We start from the raw sequence: 20,675 nt of genomic DNA on the forward strand, positions 1-20,675 counted from the left end.
TATGTATGATGCATACTGTGTGCTTACATATAATAAAAGTTAACAGAAGGGGCAGTGAGCAAAGTATAAAAACAATACAGTAGTGATAACTAATGGACTTTTTGCATTGATTCAAGTTTTCTTCTCTTATAGTTTTTCTACTGTTTGCAGGGAGGAGGGGGAAAAGAACTGTGTAAGCACATATTCCACATGATATGTAAATAAAAGGAATCCTGTTACTAGTGACTTAGCAAAAATTACTTACTGAAGTTTTTGATAAGACTGTTGATCTGTAATTCCCCTTGCCTTCAACAGCCTTGTTATATTTTCTCTTACAAGGTTTTCAAACTTGCAGCATGTTGCACTAAGAAGCAAGCAATTTCTCTGTGGAAATAAATTAGAAACACCAGCCATAAGAGCTTGAGAAAAGAGATAGTGCTAGAGACCAATTTTTAAAGGAGATTTAGAGAGATCAGAACAGTGGATATCAGTATGGTCCGTGGTGATCTGCGGTGAGCAATAGGTAAGGGAAACAAGTCTGCTGTCATTATGCGAGGGTCTGCTTTCACTGGGTTGTCAGCTGAGAAATGTCGATCCTTGCTGGAAAGAGAGCAGTGTCAAGCTTTTGAAGACAGTAGATGCAGTGAAGAAAGCTTTTTAAATTCTTCAGAATGATTGACTTGCTATCTCAGTAAAATGCCTTGAACCTGCAGAAATAGAATTTTTAATCTGATTTTTACAAAAGAGTAGCTGTACTGGGTTAGACTGGGTGATCTAGACTGTATTCTGTCTCTGACATGTGGAGCCTTATATGTAGAAAGGCTCTTATATTCATTGCAGACACATTTTTAGGAATCTTTTAAAATAATACAGGACACAAAATACTGAACAAGAATATGGGGAGTGTGGGAAGACAAGTGAGTGCAGATGTGACCTTTCCTGTAAATGTTTAAGTACAAGATACCTATAAATTGAATAGTTTTGTCATTTCCTGAGTAATCGATGCTTTAAATCTTCTGCATCTTTCTTTGTCCTTCTTGCTCCTGATCATGACTTTCCTTTGAGAAAGTCAAGGGACTAACTGACTCAGCTAAACCTTGGCTGGAAATAACCCTGTTTTCCTACATAGTCCTTTACTTCCGTCTCTGTTCTTCCCTCAGGACTTATCTATACTTGATATTCATTGGGACTTAATTTCAGGTGTTGTTCAGGAAAGTGCTCTGTATCCAGCAACTCCTTTTTCATTTTAATTTTCTCCATAATCTCTGGTGTGGTCTGTGTGTGTGTGCACGTGTGGTTCCACCTGCCCTGCTAACCCCTTAAGTGATCTTGCTAGCAGAAGGATCCTTCACAATGCTGCTGCTTTGTTTACCTGCACACCCTCAGTTGTTCTAGGATAGCCTGACTAGAGCCAGTTCATCATTTAAATCCCAATATTTAGTCAGTTGCATGTACACATTTTATTTACTTTATTTCAATTGTTGGAAATTTTCTTATATTGGTATCACTGAAATTGTTGAGCAGTCTTGCTTATGCTGAGTATTTCGCTGTCCTCTGGAAAGAGGAGTGTGTACAATCCTGTTTGAAATCTAGCCACTGTATAACATCTTTATACAGGCTGTCATTTGAGTAGCTATCCAAAGGGAAGGAGCTTCAGCTGAGCTATAAGAATGTAAAGGACAGTAATGTGATAGACTGGGGAAAGTGTCGGCTAAAATACCCCATAGACTAAGGCATTAAAGGAACCGTGCCCCATAGTTCACATACATTAAAGTATGTACTGTTTTCATAATAATAGCATCAATATACTTTTTTCAGAGGCTAGCTCATCCAACGAGAAGAATGCTTACATCCCTGTAATTCTCTGGAAGAGTTAGTGATCTTTTTGAAAAGCAGAATTCTCCTCCCATCTGTCTCTGAGTCTTCCCTCCACCTCCCCACCCTTTTTTCTTCACAAAAGCTGCACAAAATATAACAAGTAGCTATCATAATAAACAGATTCTTCATCAGTCTGTTATACCACAGAGCGCAGACAAGGTCTAATGAAAGAAGCTATTATCTGTTCTTGATCTACTGCCCTATCAGTTTACTTTTAGTTCTTGGAAAAAGTCCAGAGGGGCAGTAGAGATCTTGGAGCAACTAGGCTGTACTCAGATTGGAAATAAAATCTTTCCCTTATGCTTCTTGGAAGATATTATTTACAATAATTAAAAACAGTTAATCTTGCAGGAATTGATATCTGTAAATTGAGTGTCCCTTATCTTTGGAGAGTTTTAACAATATTTTTTAAAATACTGTTACTTTAGTCTGAATTTTAAAAGTATACACTTCCATGCTTAGAAATGTTTGTTTCTGCTTTCTTTATGTAATGTCACTAAACGAGTAAATAAAGTATGTCTGAATTGTAGCTTTTTTGGTGTGGTGAGAGGAAAGAAGTTTAACAGTAAATAACGGTTGCCTTTTTGTACTGCATAGAGCACAGAAAGTGTATAATTGCTAAAATCTCCATTTTGGAGCTAGGTACTTTAAACCCAAGTGCACAACTGAATGCAAGTCCAATATCCTTCTAAAGTGGATTCAGGTAGAAATGCATAAAATTGTTCTGAATCAAAATGGAATCCATGAAATAGAAAAATTCTTTTTGTTAGAAGTAATGTTTATTTGAATAGCAACACAAATTGTGTCACAGACTAGGTCAGGATTGTACAATATGTATGTTTTGAGGTGAGGAGGTATTCATTAAGTCATTGTTTCATTCCCCTGGTTGTGTTTTAAAATATTGAAATTAAAAACCCATGTTCAGACATGGTGTGGTTTTTTTGTTTGTTTGTTTTTTATTCTATCTGTCTGCATTGCACTTCAATTTTTACAGTCAGAAAAGGTTGAGCAGAGCTCTTGTATTGCCTGTGTTTTCTGGCCAGTTGCAAGCAAAATGTACGAAGCGGATGTGTGACAGACTTATGGAGGTGTATTACCCATAGGGAGGGAGGGAAGTTAGCTCGACTAGTTTGCTTGGTCTTACATGGAGAAAACTGAAAAAAAGGTGCCAAATGATGATTTTATTTGTACATTACAAGAATTAGTATTCCTGATGTTCTTACACTTGCTGATTTCTGAGCTATATCTGGTTCTTTGTTTTGGAATTGGGATGTCTTTATGTGACCATATGTACAATTTAAGTACTATAATCTTTTGTTTGAAAAGGTTGAAATGTATCCTTTGTGTACATTAAAGTTTTTGTGATGTACTTTTTCATTTTACAGTTCACTCTTAGATATCTAAACCTAATGTGACTGAATATAGGTGTTTGCTGTGCAACTAGATAACTTTGTAGTTTCGGGAAAACTACTTGCTAAGGTGGACGGAGGGCTCTGTCTGTAAGCGTGAAAAACTTTAAAATGTGTGTTATACGTAGGAGAATGTACCTTGAAATTTAATACCTTGGTGTTAGGGACAGGTTTTTTGAGAGTCTGAAAAGACTGTTCTTTAATTCGAGTTTTCAGAATTTTGGCTTATGGCCATATGTCTGTTGTGTGCAGTGTGAACTAAACAGAGTGTCTATGCATTTAACAAGTTAAGAGCTGACATTTCCAAAATAAACGGTTAGATTCTCTCCTAAAGATGTTTTTATGGTAACCCTTTCAGATGGGGCTCTATCTGACACACGTGGAAACAAAGTGCAGGTGTGTGAGGTAATTATTCCAAGGTATGGGAATAATATGTTGATTTCTCTTTTCAGTATGATGCTGTTCCAATCCAGTCTAGTGTGGTGTTATGCTCCTGTCCATCCCCATCAATGGTGAGGAACCAGACAGATTCCAACACTCCACCTGTCATTTCCACCTGTGGCAGCAGACAGGGATCTAACATGGAGGGCACTGCAGCTGAATCAAGATCTAATTCAAACACCTTGCAGCAACATACAGGACAGCAGCCTCCACAACCTCGAAAGAAACGACCTGATGACTTCAAATTTGGGAAAATTCTGGGTGAAGGATCTTTTTCTACGGTAACTTTATAATAAGTTCTACTTGTTAGTCTGCCAAATACCTTAGATAAACTTCCAAATTTGGTGTGCCAGTAATACCACAAAGATTTCCATCTGGAGAAAACAACTTGGAGAGTGAATGAGAAGGACATAAAATGTTTTTAAATTTAAGTATTAAAATTAAATGTTGCACTGAATAAGGGGACTGGGTTTTATGTATCTTTTTAACTCATCAAAAGCTCTATTCTGTCCAGAAGACTTGGTGCTTGGATCTTTAGGAGACAATGTTTTCAAATGTAAGTTTTAGATAGCTTAAAGGATTATGTTAAGAGTTTGCTATCTGAAGGATTGGAACTGGGCTAGGGGTTTATGTCATGGTAAGGACTTCCAGAAGGCATAAGGTCAAGACATAAGACTTAACTCTTATTTTTATTACAATTTTTCTGTTTTAAGAAGACAGAACAGAAGGCTGTTTAGTTGCTGGAGTTTAAAATACAACCTTATTTTGTTTACTTGCTATCAAACTTTGTTATTAGAAATTTTCAGTACATTTACTGATGCACTTTGGTATATATCACAGTAAAATGCAGGATTATTTTTATAGTTGCAACCGTACCTTTGTATGCATAATCTCTTGCAACAATGCAGGCTGGGTACTGACCAGCTGGGTAGCAGCTCTGCTGAAAAGGACTCAGGTGTCTTGGTGGACAGCAAACTGAACACGAGCCTGGCAGCAAAGAAGGCCAAACAGTATCCTGGGCTGTATTAACAGGAGCATAGCAAGTAGATCAAGGGAGGGGATTATCATCTTCTGCTCAGCACTCATTAGCCCTCATATGCTATGAGGAGAACCTGAGGGAACTGGGCTTGCTCAGCCTAGAGAAGGCTTTGAGAGGACCTAACAACACATTTCCAGTATCTGCAAGGAGGCCATCAAGAAGAAGCAGCTAGGCACTTCAGTGGTGCACAGTGGGCAGCCAAGAGACAATGGAAATACCTTTAAATGAGAGGTTCAGAGTGGATATAAGGAAAACCACCTTCACCATGAGGATAGTCAAGCATTGAAACAGGTTGCCCAGACAGATTGTGCATTTTTATCCTGGAAGGTTTTCAAGACCAGACTGGATAAAGCCCTGAGCAACCTGGGCTGACTTCACAGCTGACCCTGCTTTGAGCGGGAGGTTTGTCTAAATTATCTGAGATCCCTTCCAGCTTGAATTATCCTGTGATCCTGTGTCATGCTTACAGTGGCTGTAACACATCAATACTAAGGAGCATTCTTCAGTTAGGGAAACATGAATGTGAATACTTGTAGTTAATATCAGGGTATGGTTGCTGAGTCCAGCTAAACATACATTCTACCCAGTACCCTATCTGTGATAGCCAATGACAGATGCATAGAAAAGAATGTGAGAACAGTTATATTTCTCCAGTATGCTTTTGCAGCCTCTAGCGCCTTGGGCCTCAAGGACTTTGAGAGCTACAGATAGTGTCTTTGTAGTTTAGTAATCTTAAATGGATTTTTTTCTTCTGGAAATTCTAGATGGATTTGATTTTTTTTTTTTTTTAGCTTCTGGCATCCATGGCATCTCACAAGAATTAATTATTTACTTTAAGTATTGTTTAAAGAACCTATAAAGCAACTAATACTTTCATTTGATGCTCTTGTAGTTGCCTTCATTGTAAGACTATGAATAATTGTTCCATATCTTTTTCATGTCAGTCACAATTTTATATACTTGTTATATATGTCTGTGGTGATTGATCTAAAATTCTTTTATTTTTCCTTCCCATCAATATAGTATGATATTTAGTAAGCAGGCATCTAGTAATCATCGAGAAGAATTTGCACTTAATTGCATAGTCACTTGCAATTTGCAGGTTTCCCTAAAGAATCCATCAGAGTTGCTGCCTCTTGGGCATAACGGAACACACTCTCAGTGACAGTCTGCTTCAGTGAGACGTTTTAATTTCTGTTTCTGCTTGTATTCTCTGGAAGCTGTCACCATGTTCCTTGTAAATTGAGAAATTCATAGAACCTAATTTCTTTTCCAGAGCTCTGCTATCTGTTCACTGGTAGATTTTTTTTTTTTAAACCCCTCTGCATCTGCTCCTCTGCCTCCCCCCCTCAAGTAGCTCAAATGCACTTAGGTGGGCAGCAGGAGAAACTGAATACCATGAAAATGTTAATACCTATGTAGCCTTGTTTTGATTTTTACAAGCAGAAGTTTGGTTACCACAGTATTCTGGGCCCCAGGTAGTGCTAGTAAAAGCATGTTCAGGAGTTACAGTTCTCCCTGCCTATCATGTCCTCTGTCAACCATAGCAGTGTCTGGTTTACTGTTGCAGTGCTATGATTTTAGAAACTCATCAACAGTTTTAATATGTCACTTGGGACCAACCAGTTTCAGTTACTCTCTTCAGGGATAACTCCACAGGAGACGTTTGCTTGTGCTCTTTTTTCATGGTCATTGAGTAGGTTACAAACTGTTGCAGGAAGACTTAAGAATAGTTGCTTCTTACTATTTAAAAAAAAAAAAGGGAGGGGGAGTAATAGCTAATCCAATCTTGAGCAACTGAATTTTTTTAATTCAAAAACTTTAAGCTCAAGTAGCCTTCAGTCTATAGCCTGCATCCTTCGAGAAGGAAACTTGCTTGCACCTGTTCATCTGTGGGGCATGTATCTTCACACTACTATTAAAACATCTTGCAGACAGCTTCTATGTTGTTTTTATTATTTTTTTTTATAAAGATGGTTGCAGATTCAGAGATCTGTTGATGCTCCACAGGATCCTCACTAATATTCTGATTGAACAAGTGCTCATCTCAGAAAGCAAGGGCCTTCATATTCCTATGCCTCCAATGACAGCTTGGAAACATCAACATTTAAAAAAAAAAAAAAAATCTTCGTTTACGCTGGATTGTTATGAATCCATTCCATTTGCTTGGACTTCTATTAAACTACTATAGACTCTCTACCTGATGCCAGTACTAAATTTGGAATTCATCAGAGATGTGTGTGACCTGGCCTCAGGGCGTTTTTCTTCAGAGCATTTTGCAATTTTGCAGCGGCAACTGTCTTTAGATCCGCAGCTGATATAGGCGGTTATACAAATGTAGGCAAACCCTGCCTTTGGTCCCTCCAGTTGTTGCTCCACTCTTTTAAAGTAGTGAAAATCTACTTGATTTGCAGACAGCTTTCAGTTCCTCTCAGAATAGTATCTGTTCTCTGATGATAGAATTACAGTCTTCATGCTTGGATAAGCATGTTGTCCTACTCACCTCCTGGATGGCTGAGATGTCCTTTCCTTGGGTTTGTTTCCACCTATACATGAGGCTTCCCTTAAAAGAAGAAGGAGCTCTAAGAGAAGTATGAGTATTTGGCTAAATACAGACTTAATTTCTGGCAGTCTGAAGTATTCATTCAAGCTTAGAGTTGGGCTTGGACATTATGTCTGCCAGGTATATTGGCAATTATTCCTGCTTTGTAGCCTTCTCTTGAGGGCTCTCTGGTTGTCTTATCTTGCTTTCCTCCAATTTGAGAAGTTTAACTGAATTTTCTCCTCTTTTGTTGTTACCTGAATTTGGTGCTCACACGTTCTGTGAATCTTTTTCAGTTTTTATCTACCTTACCTGTTCTAATTCCTTTCTGTAGGACTTACATTCCTTATTCCTATCACTTCTTCCCATAGGGTGAATGAGATTGAAGCCCCTGATTGCATATGTGGTGTTAATATGCACCTCTGTGCATAATACCACTTTTTTTGGGGGGGGGGAGTGGCCTACTAATTAGGAGAAACTGAGAGTATATAGTATACTCGGATGCGTTCAGTGAGAAGGAAACCTAAGGGTACCCAAGGACTCATGCTAAGGGGAAAATCTTTGATCCTGTATACTTATATAACACAACTGCTCAATATGATGTGCTGATGTACAGCACATCTTAAATCTGGTGGTGAGAATTTCCATGTGCAAGACTGGAGGGGAGTCCATCAGTTTGGGGAGCTCTGCAGCATAATTCAGGTCTGAAAGTTATTAGCTGAGGTATTTTTCCGTCTGTGTCAGATAGCTAATCGCTTCTGCTATTTGACCATGGACTCTGCATGTCCATGATAGGACAGGAAAGATCAAGATTTACAAATGGGGCTTCTTCTTACTGATGGCAATGAGTTGTTTTATGAAAAGGTAAAGGTATCCATTTCCAAAATGCAGAAAGTTAGCAGTATATATCTGGCCATCTGGCTATTTATTAAATAATGAATTTTAAAAGTTACTGTTCTCAGTAACTTTCACAGTAGACTTGATTGATGAAACCTGGCAACAAAAATTAGAAAAGTTATGAACATTCTTGTCTGATTGCGCAGCTTTAAATATTAAAGGTGTACACAGAAGAATTTCAAAAATTCTTTCTGCAAAGACACAGCTTGTAATAGACTGGCTATTTCTAGGGGAACTTTTAATTGATCAAATACTGTGAACTTCAGATATATTTGTATGAGTTGTACTTATTTAGAAAAGTAAAGGTACTTCTTACTACTGTACCAAGATTTCATTTTTCTAATACTGAAAGAGTGCAACTGCACGCACTTCTCTTTTCACCTTGAAAAATCTATTTAGAAGCTCTTTTTTCCGAAATACCTAATATTTAGTATCAGGTATATGGAATACAATTTTGGAGTACTCTGTTATAACTGACTTTGCAAGGGGGCTAGGATAGAATGAGAGAAGTGGATTAGAAACAAACCTTGTATAGTGATTTTTTTAAATTGTTTTTGCATAATGTTGACATTCTAACAATGTATTGGAATGGCTACAAACCTCAAATGGGGGGGGAGGGGGGGACAACCAAATTTATTGTAATGTATTGTAACTAAGTTATTGCCTGAATTCAGGTAAGAGGATTTTTCAGCCTGTCTTAAAAGTTGCCTTTTATGGAACTTCTTTCTTGAAAGACAATTTGTATTTCTTGAAAGGTAATTTGTATTCCTCTTAAAAATGTTCCCCTTTAAAATGTAGAACTGCTTGGTTAAAACTTTCTTCCTTGCTTCTGCTATTTGGAAATCTCTTATTCCCTTTCTTTAACTGTTTTTCCTAACAAACTGTAAATATCCAGCAGCTGTCTTGCTTCTCACTTTTAGTCTTTCACATAAATTTTATTTTTAAATCTTTGCCATTTATGTTATTTAAAAGTACTGTGACAATTGACTTTTTAGAAATATTCCTTTAAGTACTTTTTTTCTTTAAGGAGCTTCAGCAATTTACTGTGGCCTATGTTACAATCTTCAGAACTCTTCTGAAAACAAAATAAAATGTGAACTAGTGATTACCCAATCAGTTTTATGGGTCTTTTAGCAAAACAAGTGGTGTTATGCTGAACTGAATTTCTGCAGAGGTCTCACTGAAACCAGCATAATACGAGCACATGCTTAAATATTTTGCTGATTGGAGTTGTAATAGTTTATTTTGGGAAAGGAGTATGTTAAATACCTACTGGAAGATCAAAATCAATGTTATTATATGTCTTTAATGAATGGCTACATTGTATTTTCTCTCCTATCACAACAGGTTGTCTTGGCTCGAGAACTGGCAAGTTCTAGAGAATATGCCAGTAAGTATTGACTCCTTCAACATGAACATTTTTTTTTAAGATACTCTATCAATATAGTTATGTTATGAAACAGGTGCAAAAGTAAGAATTAGTGTCTTTATGCTAATTTTATCTAACAAAAGGATTCCCAAATTTGCTTATATGACCTTCATTTGGTTGTTGCTCCTCTGCATTTTCACTCTGTCTTTTTCATTAAGTTAAAATTCTGGAAAAACGTCATATCATAAAAGAAAACAAGGTACCATATGTGACGCGTGAGAGAGATGTAATGTCCCGTCTGGATCACCCTTTTTTTGTGAAACTCTACTTCACTTTTCAGGATGATGAAAAGCTCTGTATCCTTTGAGTTTGAGTATTTGTTGTTACACTTTCTTAAAAATAATAATCCCCAATTGTGATTCCTTTAAAACAGCAGCTAACAGAAATGATAAAAATTGGGTATTTAAAATATTTTGAGACAAATGTTTGAGATGCAATTTTTGCAGTCATGCTTTTAATAAGAAAAAGTGAATAGAATGAGTGTGCCCCCTCAAAGAGAAGTGGGAATGGTGGGGGTGGGAAAAGAGGAATAAAAATTATTTTTATTGTTCATGCTGTAAATGCTAAAGGAGAAATTGCAACAATTCATGTAAAAAACAGAGTGGGTTTTCCTGGGATGTGTGAAATGTTTTACTTCTGATATATACATTAAAATACCAAAATTCTTATCTTTAAAATAAGAGTAGCCAGCTATGTTTACTATTATTTCTCATTTAAACAATTAGATCTGTTATAAGGTTTCTTATGTATAAGTGCTTACAGAATAATCTGAATGACAGAATACTTGAAAACCTTCTGTTTGAGTTTTTGCCCCAGCAGTAATTGCAAAGTGCAGTTTCATCTTGAAAGCTCATCAGTTTGCAGTCAGTTTGGTTGGAAGGTTTTTTGTTTTTGTTTGTTTTTTGCTGTGAAGGGATTGTTGATAACGTGAATTTCCTCCTAAACATCCTGCTTGGAAGTGGCTTTGCTAAGGGTAAAAGAATAGATCAGACCCTAAGTGTAGCTGGCGTTGGGTTTTTGTTTGTTTGTTTTTGCAGAGGCTGCTAACTGTGCTAATAGATTTTTGTGTGTGTGTGTGTGTATGCATGCATGTACTAACAGTACTTATAGGGGTTGTCTTCTGTAATGTAAACATTTACTCATTGTACATGAGACTAATTTTTTTAACTTTCCAGATGAAGGGCAATAGTAAGCTTAGACTGAGTGTTCATTATGATTGTGAATGGTTTTCTTTGTAGTCAGTTATGTATAAGTTTAAATCAATTATTCAGATGACTGTATCTGGAAAAATTACAATTTTAAACTCCTATTTAGTCTTTGTTATGCTGTGAAATTAGGACGTGTGTCCTGGGTTTTGAATGCATTTAATAAGAAAGTGTTTTGGGTTGTTACTATGTAAAGCTTCAAATTAATCAACTTCTCCCCTATTGCTCATTTCTTTTTGTTCATTATTTGCATTCTTGTCTTTAGAATAAGGTGTGGGTTTTTTTCTTTTAAAATGTCCTAATGATAGACCTTAACTTCTTGCATTCAGATTTTGGGCTTAGCTATGCCAAAAATGGAGAGCTTCTAAAGTATATACGCAAAATTGGCTCATTCGATGAGACCTGTACCAGGTTTTATACTGCTGAAATTGTGTCAGCCCTGGAGTATTTGCATGGGAAGGGAATTATTCACAGGTAATATACAAAATCCAGACCAACATGCTTTTGATTATGTGTAAGGTATTTTTCTAGAGATGTTCTTAAGCCTAAACCAAACATGGACTTTATGAAAGCTAATGAAAACATAATAGTATTTCATTAGTGGCAGTACTGTTAAGATAACACAGGGAGCTAAACAAAGCAAACTGTAGGAGGAGAGCCAGTCTCTATTCGTAGACCAGCTGATCTAGCTGGAAAAATAAGAAAAACTTTCTGGCATAGGACTTGCATTCCCAAAAGCTTCTCTGTCTTTTTCAAACTAGATGGTCTAAAAACAGAGGTTGGCTTTTTGGCTAATTTTTTTTTCCCCCTGTGATATTACATAGCAAAAACAACTAGATTTTTGCTGGTGTGTGAATTAGTGTTTAGCACATCATCAGTAAAAGTAAATTAAGGTAAGCCAATTTTCACTGAGTGACTTCCACACAGTTGAACAAGAACTAGGTAAATGGTGAAAATTAGCAAAGCTTTTAAGGACCTTTACAATTGTTCAGATGTGTTAATGTTATTATCTGGATAAGCACGTTTTGTCAATATTGAGTAAGTTTAATTTAAAGTGGTGCAATATTCAAATGAGCTTGCAAGTTTGAGAAGTATGAGCCACAGAACTGGGATTTGGGAAGAAATCTGTTGCATCTGTAGGTTTCCAAGCAGTTGTTCATGGAACGGTTGATGATGGTTGTCAAAAAGCTGGATAATCATAATTCTGATAGCATTTTTACTACTTTTAGTTATATTTAAAGAGACAAAATATTTTCCTATTATCTTTCTGTGATATCTGTTTCTATCTGGGAATAAAATCTAAAGGAGTTGCAGATGGAAATCACTGAAAGTGTAAAACTTTCTGTTGGAATTTGAAATGGGACATATGCTACAAAAAAAGTTCACGGATTTCCAATTTCACTTTTATTATACTATGTATGTGTTAGACTGAGAGAATGCTTCTAAAATCAATATAGCATGATTGTCAGTCTTACTGAGCCTATATTAGAAATCTTTTATAATACAAGAAGTGTGTTACACTTGCCTTTGTATGAAGATCACTGAGAAGCTCAAAACAAAACAGTGAAATTGTGTGATCAGAGAACTCATTGTACAGTTTGTTTAATTAGAAGACCAAAGCCCTAGCAGTGCCTGAAAGCTCTTGGGATTTTCTGCTGCCTAAGGAAATATGACATCAGACAGAACCACTTAAAGATGACAGGCTGCTCTCAAAAAGTTAGTATGGAGATAGCTATATGTATATGTGTGTAAATATATTATATATGGAAAATTTGGGGCACAGAGGAGCCTCATGAGGTTCAATAAAGGGAATTGTGAAGCCCTGCATCTGGGGAGGAATAACCCCTTGTACCAGTACAAGCAGGGGACCAATCAGCTGGAGAGCAGCTTTGCAGAGAAGGGTCTGGCTGTCCTGATGGACAACAAGCTGAATGTGGCCTAGCACTGTGCCCCGTAGCAAAGACCGCCAATGGTCATCTTTGCTATGTTAGGAAGAGTGTTGCCAGCAGACTGAGGGAGGTGATACTTGTCCTCTACTCAGCACTAGTGAGGCCACATCTGCAGTACTGTGTCCAGTTCTGGGCTCCCCAGTACAAGAAAGACAACATGGACCTGCTGAAGTGAGTCCAGTGAAGGGCTGTAATGTGATTAAGGAGCATATGAGGGGAGGCTGAGAGAGCTGGAACTGTTTAGCCTGGAGAAGAGAAGGCTTGGGGGGGATCATCTGAGTGTGCACAAATCCCTGATTGGGAGAGTGTAAAGAAGATAGAGCCAGACTTTTCTCGGTGGTGCCCAGTGACAGGATGAGAGGCAATGGGCATAAACTGAAACACAAAATTCTACCTGAACACAAGAAAACATTTCTTTACTATGAGGGTGTTTGAACACTGGAACAGGTTGCCCAGAGAGGTTGCAGTCTTCATCATTGGAGATATTCAAAACTCAGCTGGACGCAGTCCTGAGCAGCCTGCTCTATTTGTCCCTGCTTGAGTAGGAGGGTTGGACCAGATGATCTCCAGAGGTCCTTTCCAACTCCAACTGTTCTGTGATTCTATGATAAATATATATAAAATATACACAGAACTGTTAAAAATATGTTCCATTCATATACTTTCTGCCAGTCTCAACCTCTGACAATAGGTATAGGAGAATGAACAGGATTGTTTTTATGGCTTGGGTGTCTTAATTACTTCATTCCAATGGTTCTCTATGCTGGTCCATAGACTTTAAACCTCACTACTGATTGCAACTGCACAACCCAGTGCTTTTTAATAACAGGAGACAATTGGATGTAATCTGAGGAAAATAATGCTGCACAGTCGTCCATGGAAACAGCTTTGGACTTGCAGTGATTTTTTCTTATTGGTGAAATAAAAACAGCCATGCCCCACCCCAACTTCAAGGTCTTTATGAGCAACCAAATATCCTTCATAGGAGGGAAGTACATGGGCTTCTCTTGTCAACTGAGGAAACTTGGTATGAAGTAATTAATATTGTAAGTGTAACCCAGTGCAATTTTTTTATATGTATTTTTGCAAAGTGAATCTCTGGACATCTAACTATACATTGTTATATGTGGGTGTATGAAACTGAGCTTTGATTTTATGCACAATCAGAGGCAGTGATCATACAAATGGTATGTGTGCATTTGAAATGCAGATTATACATGGATTTGTAAGTAACAAAGGTAAACATGCCACTCTAAGAGTGGAAGTGTGTTACAGTTTTCATCTATTCTAGACATTTAGTTTCATTAGCTGCTTTTTTGCCCTTGTTTGACTAAGTGAAATTCTGCACTGTGAATAAGTGGGTCTAGAATATCTTATTGCCATATCAGTCTGTCAGAAATGATTTAAATTAAGGCTTGGGAATAACTGCTTTTTGGATTTTGTTGAACAAAACACAGTGACTTCATTTTGTGATTAACTATTCATTACTTCAGGTCTTTTTAGAAAAAATGGAAATGAATGAGCTTTGCAAAATCTGTTAGCATCACTCTGCATCTTGACAACTACAAGTCAAGGAAAAGATGGCATAACAATGTTTGCAGAATATCTGTGTCATTTATGATAGCATTATGTGTATAAACCACCTAGCCTGTTTTGCAATGTTAGTTTATGTGCCACTTTTAATATAAAAATCTACCTTTTTCAGGGACCTTAAGCCAGAGAACATTTTGCTAAATGAAGACATGCACATTCAAATAACAGACTTTGGAACAGCAAAAGTACTATCTGCAGACAGCAGACAAGGTATACAGTTATTCACTTCTTGTCATGTGGCATAGCTAACTATAGGAAGTGGTCCCTCAGAATGTACGTAAAATGAATTTATAAAATTATAACCTTTGAGTATTATTACCCCTTAGCCAACAAAAAATTATTTAGGTATCTTAAAACAATTTTCACTCTGTTTCTGCTTAGATTATGTCAGAAGAGATAATATTTGGTTTAGTGGTATAGCCAAGTAAACCACCAATTATCAGAAAGGATATTTTCTTTGGGAGCTAAACTACCGCAAATTACCTGTCTTTTGCAAGGCAAGAATGCAAACATACAGTTACTGTGGCTCATCTGAAACAGCAAGCTGTTACTCTGTGCTTATGTATTTAAGCCCCAGTTAATATCGAAGTAGCTCAAATGTAAAGGTTAGGAATTTCTTTGTTTCCTTTGTTGCTTAGTGTTAACTGCAGTGAATTGATGCTGCAAATCATGCCTGAAAGAAGCACAAGGCTGAACTGCTTTTCATTCACCAAATCTGATTTCTGTTGAATAAACCATGTAGTAGAAATAGAGTGGATTTAGAAGGAACACAAACTAGCAGCATCTGTTGCTGTCCTTCGACACTACTTAAAGGAGATTGTTCAACTGATTGACTCCTACTCCTGAAAATTTAGGCAATGGGATAATTCTGATAATATTTGAAAGATAATATTCTTTGTGATAAACTTGATTTTTTTTTTTCCCCCAGTATGTAATAAGCTTGTATTGGTAGATTTTATTTTGCTTCTCTTAAAAAAAAAAAAAAAAAAAAAAAAAAAAAAAAAAAAGCAAACAAAAAAACCCAGTTTATATCACTGATATGTATTTGGTTCAGGAAGCTAGGCTTTATCTTGTCCAAGTAGATTTTGTGGATGGGAAGGGAAAAGAAATTCTCTGTGGGTTCTTTGTAACATTACATAATTTTCAATAGTTTGAGGTTTTTGTTTTGGGGGTTTTTTTCTTTGTCTTCCCCATAAATATGTATTTACTTACCTTTTTCAATTCTCTTCCCAGCACGGGCAAACTCATTTGTAGGGACAGCACAGTATGTTTCTCCAGAACTGTTGACAGAAAAATCTGCCTGTAAAAGGTGAGGACTCTATTGTGTCTGAGAATTGTACTGACTTCCATCAGGACACTATTAAATGGAAAAAATATTTAGCATTTCAAAGAAACAAGATGCTTTACTATAAAGTTCTTAGAGTTAGTTTAAAATATTTTTTCTTAGCAAATATTACTCCTTGCCTTAGCAGGTATTGCTCCTTGTCTGAGTGCTGGTTTTCTCAGTGATTCTTACCTTCTGGGGTCCTACAGACAGGATTAGGTGCTTCCAGGAGAAGGTGGCGTGTGCTGAAAAGTTTAATTCCACTTCCTCCATAAATAAACCAAAAAATATTTCTGTACTATCCAAATAAATTCATCCTTTTAATTCTGTTTTATATAAACTGGCTCTAATATGGAAATTCCTGCTGTAAATGCAGGAATGTCAAGGAATGGAGTGAAATTATGTAGAAATTATGCTAAATGGAAGGTCTGTCTGCTTTGTTCATGCTATGTTTTAACTAGCAGATGCTTAAATTCTTTTTGCATAGTCTACAGGCTTATTATAGAAAAATATTAACTGCTATTCTCCCCCCCACCCCTCCCTTTCTTTCAAAGCTCTGACCTGTGGGCTCTGGGATGTATAATATATCAGCTTGTAGCTGGATTGCCTCCGTTTAGAGCTGGGTAAGAGACTTGAGTTACCTGAATACATTGACTTTGTTTTTTACCTTACACCCAGTTCTTAAGTATGACTTACTGTAGTGTACTTTCAGTGTTACTGACATGTCTGCTTTTACTTGTGTAATTATTTAGATTTTCTTTCTGAAGTCATGAAGATGCTAAGACAAATATAGCTAGAGTTCCTGAAAAATATTGCCAAACTTATCCTAGGATTCCCTGTGTGGCTTATATCATCGAGAAATCTGTCTTCACAAAGAGAGTATGAGGCTCCCTATATTGAGCCATTTAAACCTTTCCCATTATTATTCAAGCATCTGGTGCTTACAGGATCATGTTTAGAAGACTGCTTCCCCTTAAGTATGCCAGAGGGATTTATGGGAACTTGACTTTTAGCTTGTAGATCTCCCATTTAATGTTTATCCATCTTGCACACTGCTAAGATGAAAGAATCATGGAAAACTAATAACTATTTTTTTCTCTTCTGCAGAAACGAGTATCTTATATTCCAGAAGATAATAAAGTTGGAATATGACTTTCCAGAAAAATTTTTTCCCAAGGCAAAAGACCTTGTAGAAAAGCTATTGGTAAATATTTGCTCTTGTTAAATGATTTGATGACATTGGGTACATCCAACATATCATGTAGTTCCTTTTTCATGAAGTTTTTATTGACTCTATCACAAACCTTTTAGTAAGAACAACTCTGAGCATTACTGACTGCATAGAGGAGTTGATATCTATTATTAAACAGCACTTAGATTTTTGTATCTGAATTCTGAAGTATGGACAGGAAATATGTCTCAGTCAAGTGGAAGCAAATGATTCTAAATACTGTGTAGTACATACAAAACTTAAGATTCACATATTCAGTTTTACACGGTACTCAGGCTAATTCTTAGTGAGTTGTATAATGCATTATTTCCTTGAAAACAGTGTTCTGTATATCACAGAGATGTATTTGTTAAAACACAAGTCAACTTGCCTTGCATTTTAGAGCACTTAGTCCATGTCTCATTCCCATATCAGCCAAATAGTTACTGTCTATGTGAATGTTTGACAGAAGAGGAAAAAAAGAAAAAAAAGTTGTGTCTTAATAGTGAGATATAGCAATGATACTAAAATGAATATGCAGAAAACATTTCAGCTGATTTTAGGCTTCTTGAAGCTGGATAGTCTGGTGTATTAGCATGGGAAAAAGTCCTCTGTGACTCGCATCTGTGGAGAGCGGTAAGTGCAGCCCTTGCAAAGGGTTCCTGTGTCCAGGCCAGCTCTATGGCCAATCTAGTGCCCACTGAGTGGTGAGGTCCAGGTTGCGTCAACATCCTGAGAACTGTGCTGTTTTAAGGTGCTTGAGAGGTTGGTCTTTGGCACCACCTGTAGCTGCAATAGCTGTCTTGCATCACCAGAATGTGATGCTGGGCTGTGCTTAAGGAATGCTCCATCAGGCCTTCTCTGTGTGTTTGCTTGGTTTTGTTTCAGTCTTGATGAACAAAACGGAGCCGAAAAATTGTGTGGCCCCAAAAAAGTGCTCCTTTTTCCAACTATCCAAGCTGATCTAATACAAAATGGTGCTGGCAAGACATACTAACAAGTCGCATCTTGTATTTTAATCAGACTCCTCATATTTCAGGCACTTATGTTTAAGGGAGTAAGACCAGCTGGTTTTAAGAGTTTCTGCATGTAGCAGTACAAATGTGAATGGTGCTCAGCCCTCGTTCAAGAGTTTAATGTGAATTTGAATGTTTTTTTCATTTTATGCACATTAATTTCATTTTAATTTGTTCAGGTTCTGGATGCTACCAACAGATTAGGATGCGAAGAAATGGGAGGGTATGGACCTCTTAAGGCTCATCCCTTCTTTGAATCCATTGCATGGGAGAACCTACATCTTCAGACCCCCCCAAAACTCACAGCATACTTACCTGCCATGTCAGAGGATGATGAAGACTGTTATGGAAATGTACGTTTGTCCTTTGCTATAATCAGCTCTGCTGCTTGAAATTGTCATAAAGCATAATTATTGCTTCATCGAATATTTGCATTAAAACTACTGCTGGTTATATTTTAATGAAAAGAGTCCATTAACAGAATTTAATAAACAGCTAGTGGGTAAAAGTTGAACTAGTCAACACTTTTCTGCTGAAGCTATTTGGAAGACATTCTGGCTTGCCTGCTTTTGGCCAAGCAAGCTTTTTTGTGAGGAGTACCTGTCATCTATAAAGTAGTCTGCCTTTGTGCCCAAAAGTGTGCTGAACCAAAGCAAAGTCTTATACTAATAGCAACTGTAATTGTTCATAGCAAAAGAAACTTTTAAGCAAACAAGCAAGCAACACACTAATTTCCAATTTTTTCCTCCTTTAGTATGACAATCTCCTGAGCCAGTTTGGTTGCATGCAAGTTTCTGGTTCTGCCTCTTCCCATTCCCTGTCTGCCCCAGAGACGAGTCCCCCACAGACATCAGGAGGCAATATTGAACAGTATATTCATGATCTTGACAACAATTCCTTTGAGCTGGACTTACAGTTTTCTGAAGATGAAAAGAGGTTACTTCTAGCAAAACAAGCTGGTGGAAATCCTTGGTAAGATCTCTGAATATAGTTATTCGTTATTTGCATTGAAGTAAGGAATTGAGGAAAACGTTATTTTGATTCAAATTAATTTTTGTGAATCTTAATATCTTCAAGTGAACAGTTAGCAACTAGATTTTTCTTGATGTCTAATTTTAAAGCAGTAGCGTCAAAAAAATCTCTAATACTGCATTTCTAAACTTTGCATAGTCTAAAAGACATGGAGGATGTGTACAGGATAGATGGAAATAACACTATGCCAGTTCTGAGAAGTCTGCCCCTCTACAGACTCCTGGAACTAGCTAGATTCCTTCTTACAGTTGATACAAGTTTTTTTGAATGATACTATTCTGTTGATACCTAACCAAAATACCTCCAGATCTTGTGCTCAGTAGCATTTCACTTCACTTTTGAGAAGAGTTTCTCATTTGTGACTTTCCTGACAGATTTTAGAAAATAGCTGTTTGGGATGGAATAAGAAAGAGGCCAAAACTCATCTGTTAAAGTTGTTCAGGACTCTGGAGGAAAAGAAGACCACTAGAGAGACATGAAAAATTACTAAGTTAAAATAATGGTGGCTGTTCTTGTGGAAGAATTACTTGTGGAGTAATAGTTATTTTTCTTTCTTTTAAGGCATCAGTTTGTAGAAAATAACTTAATCCTGAAAATGGGCCCAGTAGACAAAAGAAAGGTAAGGGCTTTTTTTCTTTCTTTCTTTCTTTTAATCCCCTGTAGCAAAAGTTCAGTTGTCACTTTCTTGCACAGTTGCAGCATGGATGAGGAATCTATTCTAAAACTTCTTTGTTTAATCTAATTGTAAGTGTCAAACTCATTTACTTTTCTGGAAGATATAGTGCTTTCCTGTAAAGAGATTTTTTTTCTTTAATTTTGTGGTATGCTCTTAATTTTTAGAAAAGGCAAAAAGTGAATATGCTATAGGTGCTTTCACTTCAAAACTGCAGTAAGTTTTCTTTCCCCCTCCTCCTACTTATCTGATAGTCCACTAAATACTTTGTCTTGACACATGTCTGCATGTGGATTGAGTCACTAATATTTGGAGCTAAAATATAAGCCCATGTTGTCCTGAACTGTCATTCTTTTTTCCTGGATCTTATTAGTGCCTATATCCTGACAGAGGCAGAGGAGGTGGCATCAGAACAGCTTTAAGTATTAACTGTAACATGGTACATAGGAGCAACAGTAGTCGTAGTTTGTGTCAGCTTTACAGGAATGTAGGTGGCCTTTCTTCTAAGTTATTACTCTTTATTTTCTACAGAAAAACACGACTACTTATTTCTGTGCAGGAATCTTTGACAAAAGATATTGTTTTGCTTCATTCTGTACAACTAGCTGTTTTATGTTTTGTTAGAACTTGGAGATGCTTTCTTAAAATACTGCTTGTGTTTTGCCATATAGTATTAATGCACTGAGATGCAGAAAAAGGAGTGAGGTCATACAGGTAAAGCAAAAGAAATTCCACAGAAATCAAACTATCCTCTGACTGAGCTGTTTTAATTCTACTTCTGCTAAGTTTTAAGATCTATGAATTTACATCCCCGTCTTCTCCTGCCCTCCCTCCCAAGCAAAAAGTCTGTGTTTTGCAAACTAGAGCATGTTAATTTTGCTCTTTTACAGTCTATAGATCTTCCTCACTAAATAACTGATCATCTCATGGTAACCCTCATCTTGAGAGTTTCAGTAGAAGTGCAGATACCCCACAGACTCTAAAAGAACAGATCTAGGAGTTTTAAGTAGTTTTATTCTTTATCTTTATGAGTTTTGTATTGCTGTCCCTGCTTCTCTT

The 20,675-nt window shown here is 36.9% G+C and overlaps 1 protein-coding gene across 2 annotated transcripts in view; it reads left to right on the forward strand.

Moving 5' to 3' along the window:
* The window catches only part of PDPK1 (3-phosphoinositide dependent protein kinase 1), a 34,118-nt gene that overhangs the window by 10,081 nt on the left and 3,362 nt on the right, over positions 1 to 20,675 (forward strand). For both annotated transcript variants that reach the window (XM_067306312.1, XM_067306311.1), the window contains exons 2-12: positions 3,719 to 3,988; positions 9,533 to 9,575; positions 9,773 to 9,910; positions 11,149 to 11,293; positions 14,474 to 14,571; positions 15,595 to 15,670; positions 16,240 to 16,308; positions 16,793 to 16,889; positions 18,091 to 18,264; positions 18,666 to 18,883; positions 19,505 to 19,562. In XM_067306312.1, coding sequence (XP_067162413.1) covers positions 3,776 to 3,988; positions 9,533 to 9,575; positions 9,773 to 9,910; positions 11,149 to 11,293; positions 14,474 to 14,571; positions 15,595 to 15,670; positions 16,240 to 16,308; positions 16,793 to 16,889; positions 18,091 to 18,264; positions 18,666 to 18,883; positions 19,505 to 19,562 — 1,329 coding nt within the window. In that variant the 5' untranslated portion in view covers positions 3,719 to 3,775. The remainder of the gene's footprint in view (positions 1 to 3,718; positions 3,989 to 9,532; positions 9,576 to 9,772; positions 9,911 to 11,148; positions 11,294 to 14,473; positions 14,572 to 15,594; positions 15,671 to 16,239; positions 16,309 to 16,792; positions 16,890 to 18,090; positions 18,265 to 18,665; positions 18,884 to 19,504; positions 19,563 to 20,675) is intronic.

Source organism: Apteryx mantelli, chromosome 16 (assembly GCF_036417845.1).
Source record: "Apteryx mantelli isolate bAptMan1 chromosome 16, bAptMan1.hap1, whole genome shotgun sequence".
NCBI classification, from domain to species: domain Eukaryota; kingdom Metazoa; phylum Chordata; class Aves; order Apterygiformes; family Apterygidae; genus Apteryx; species Apteryx mantelli.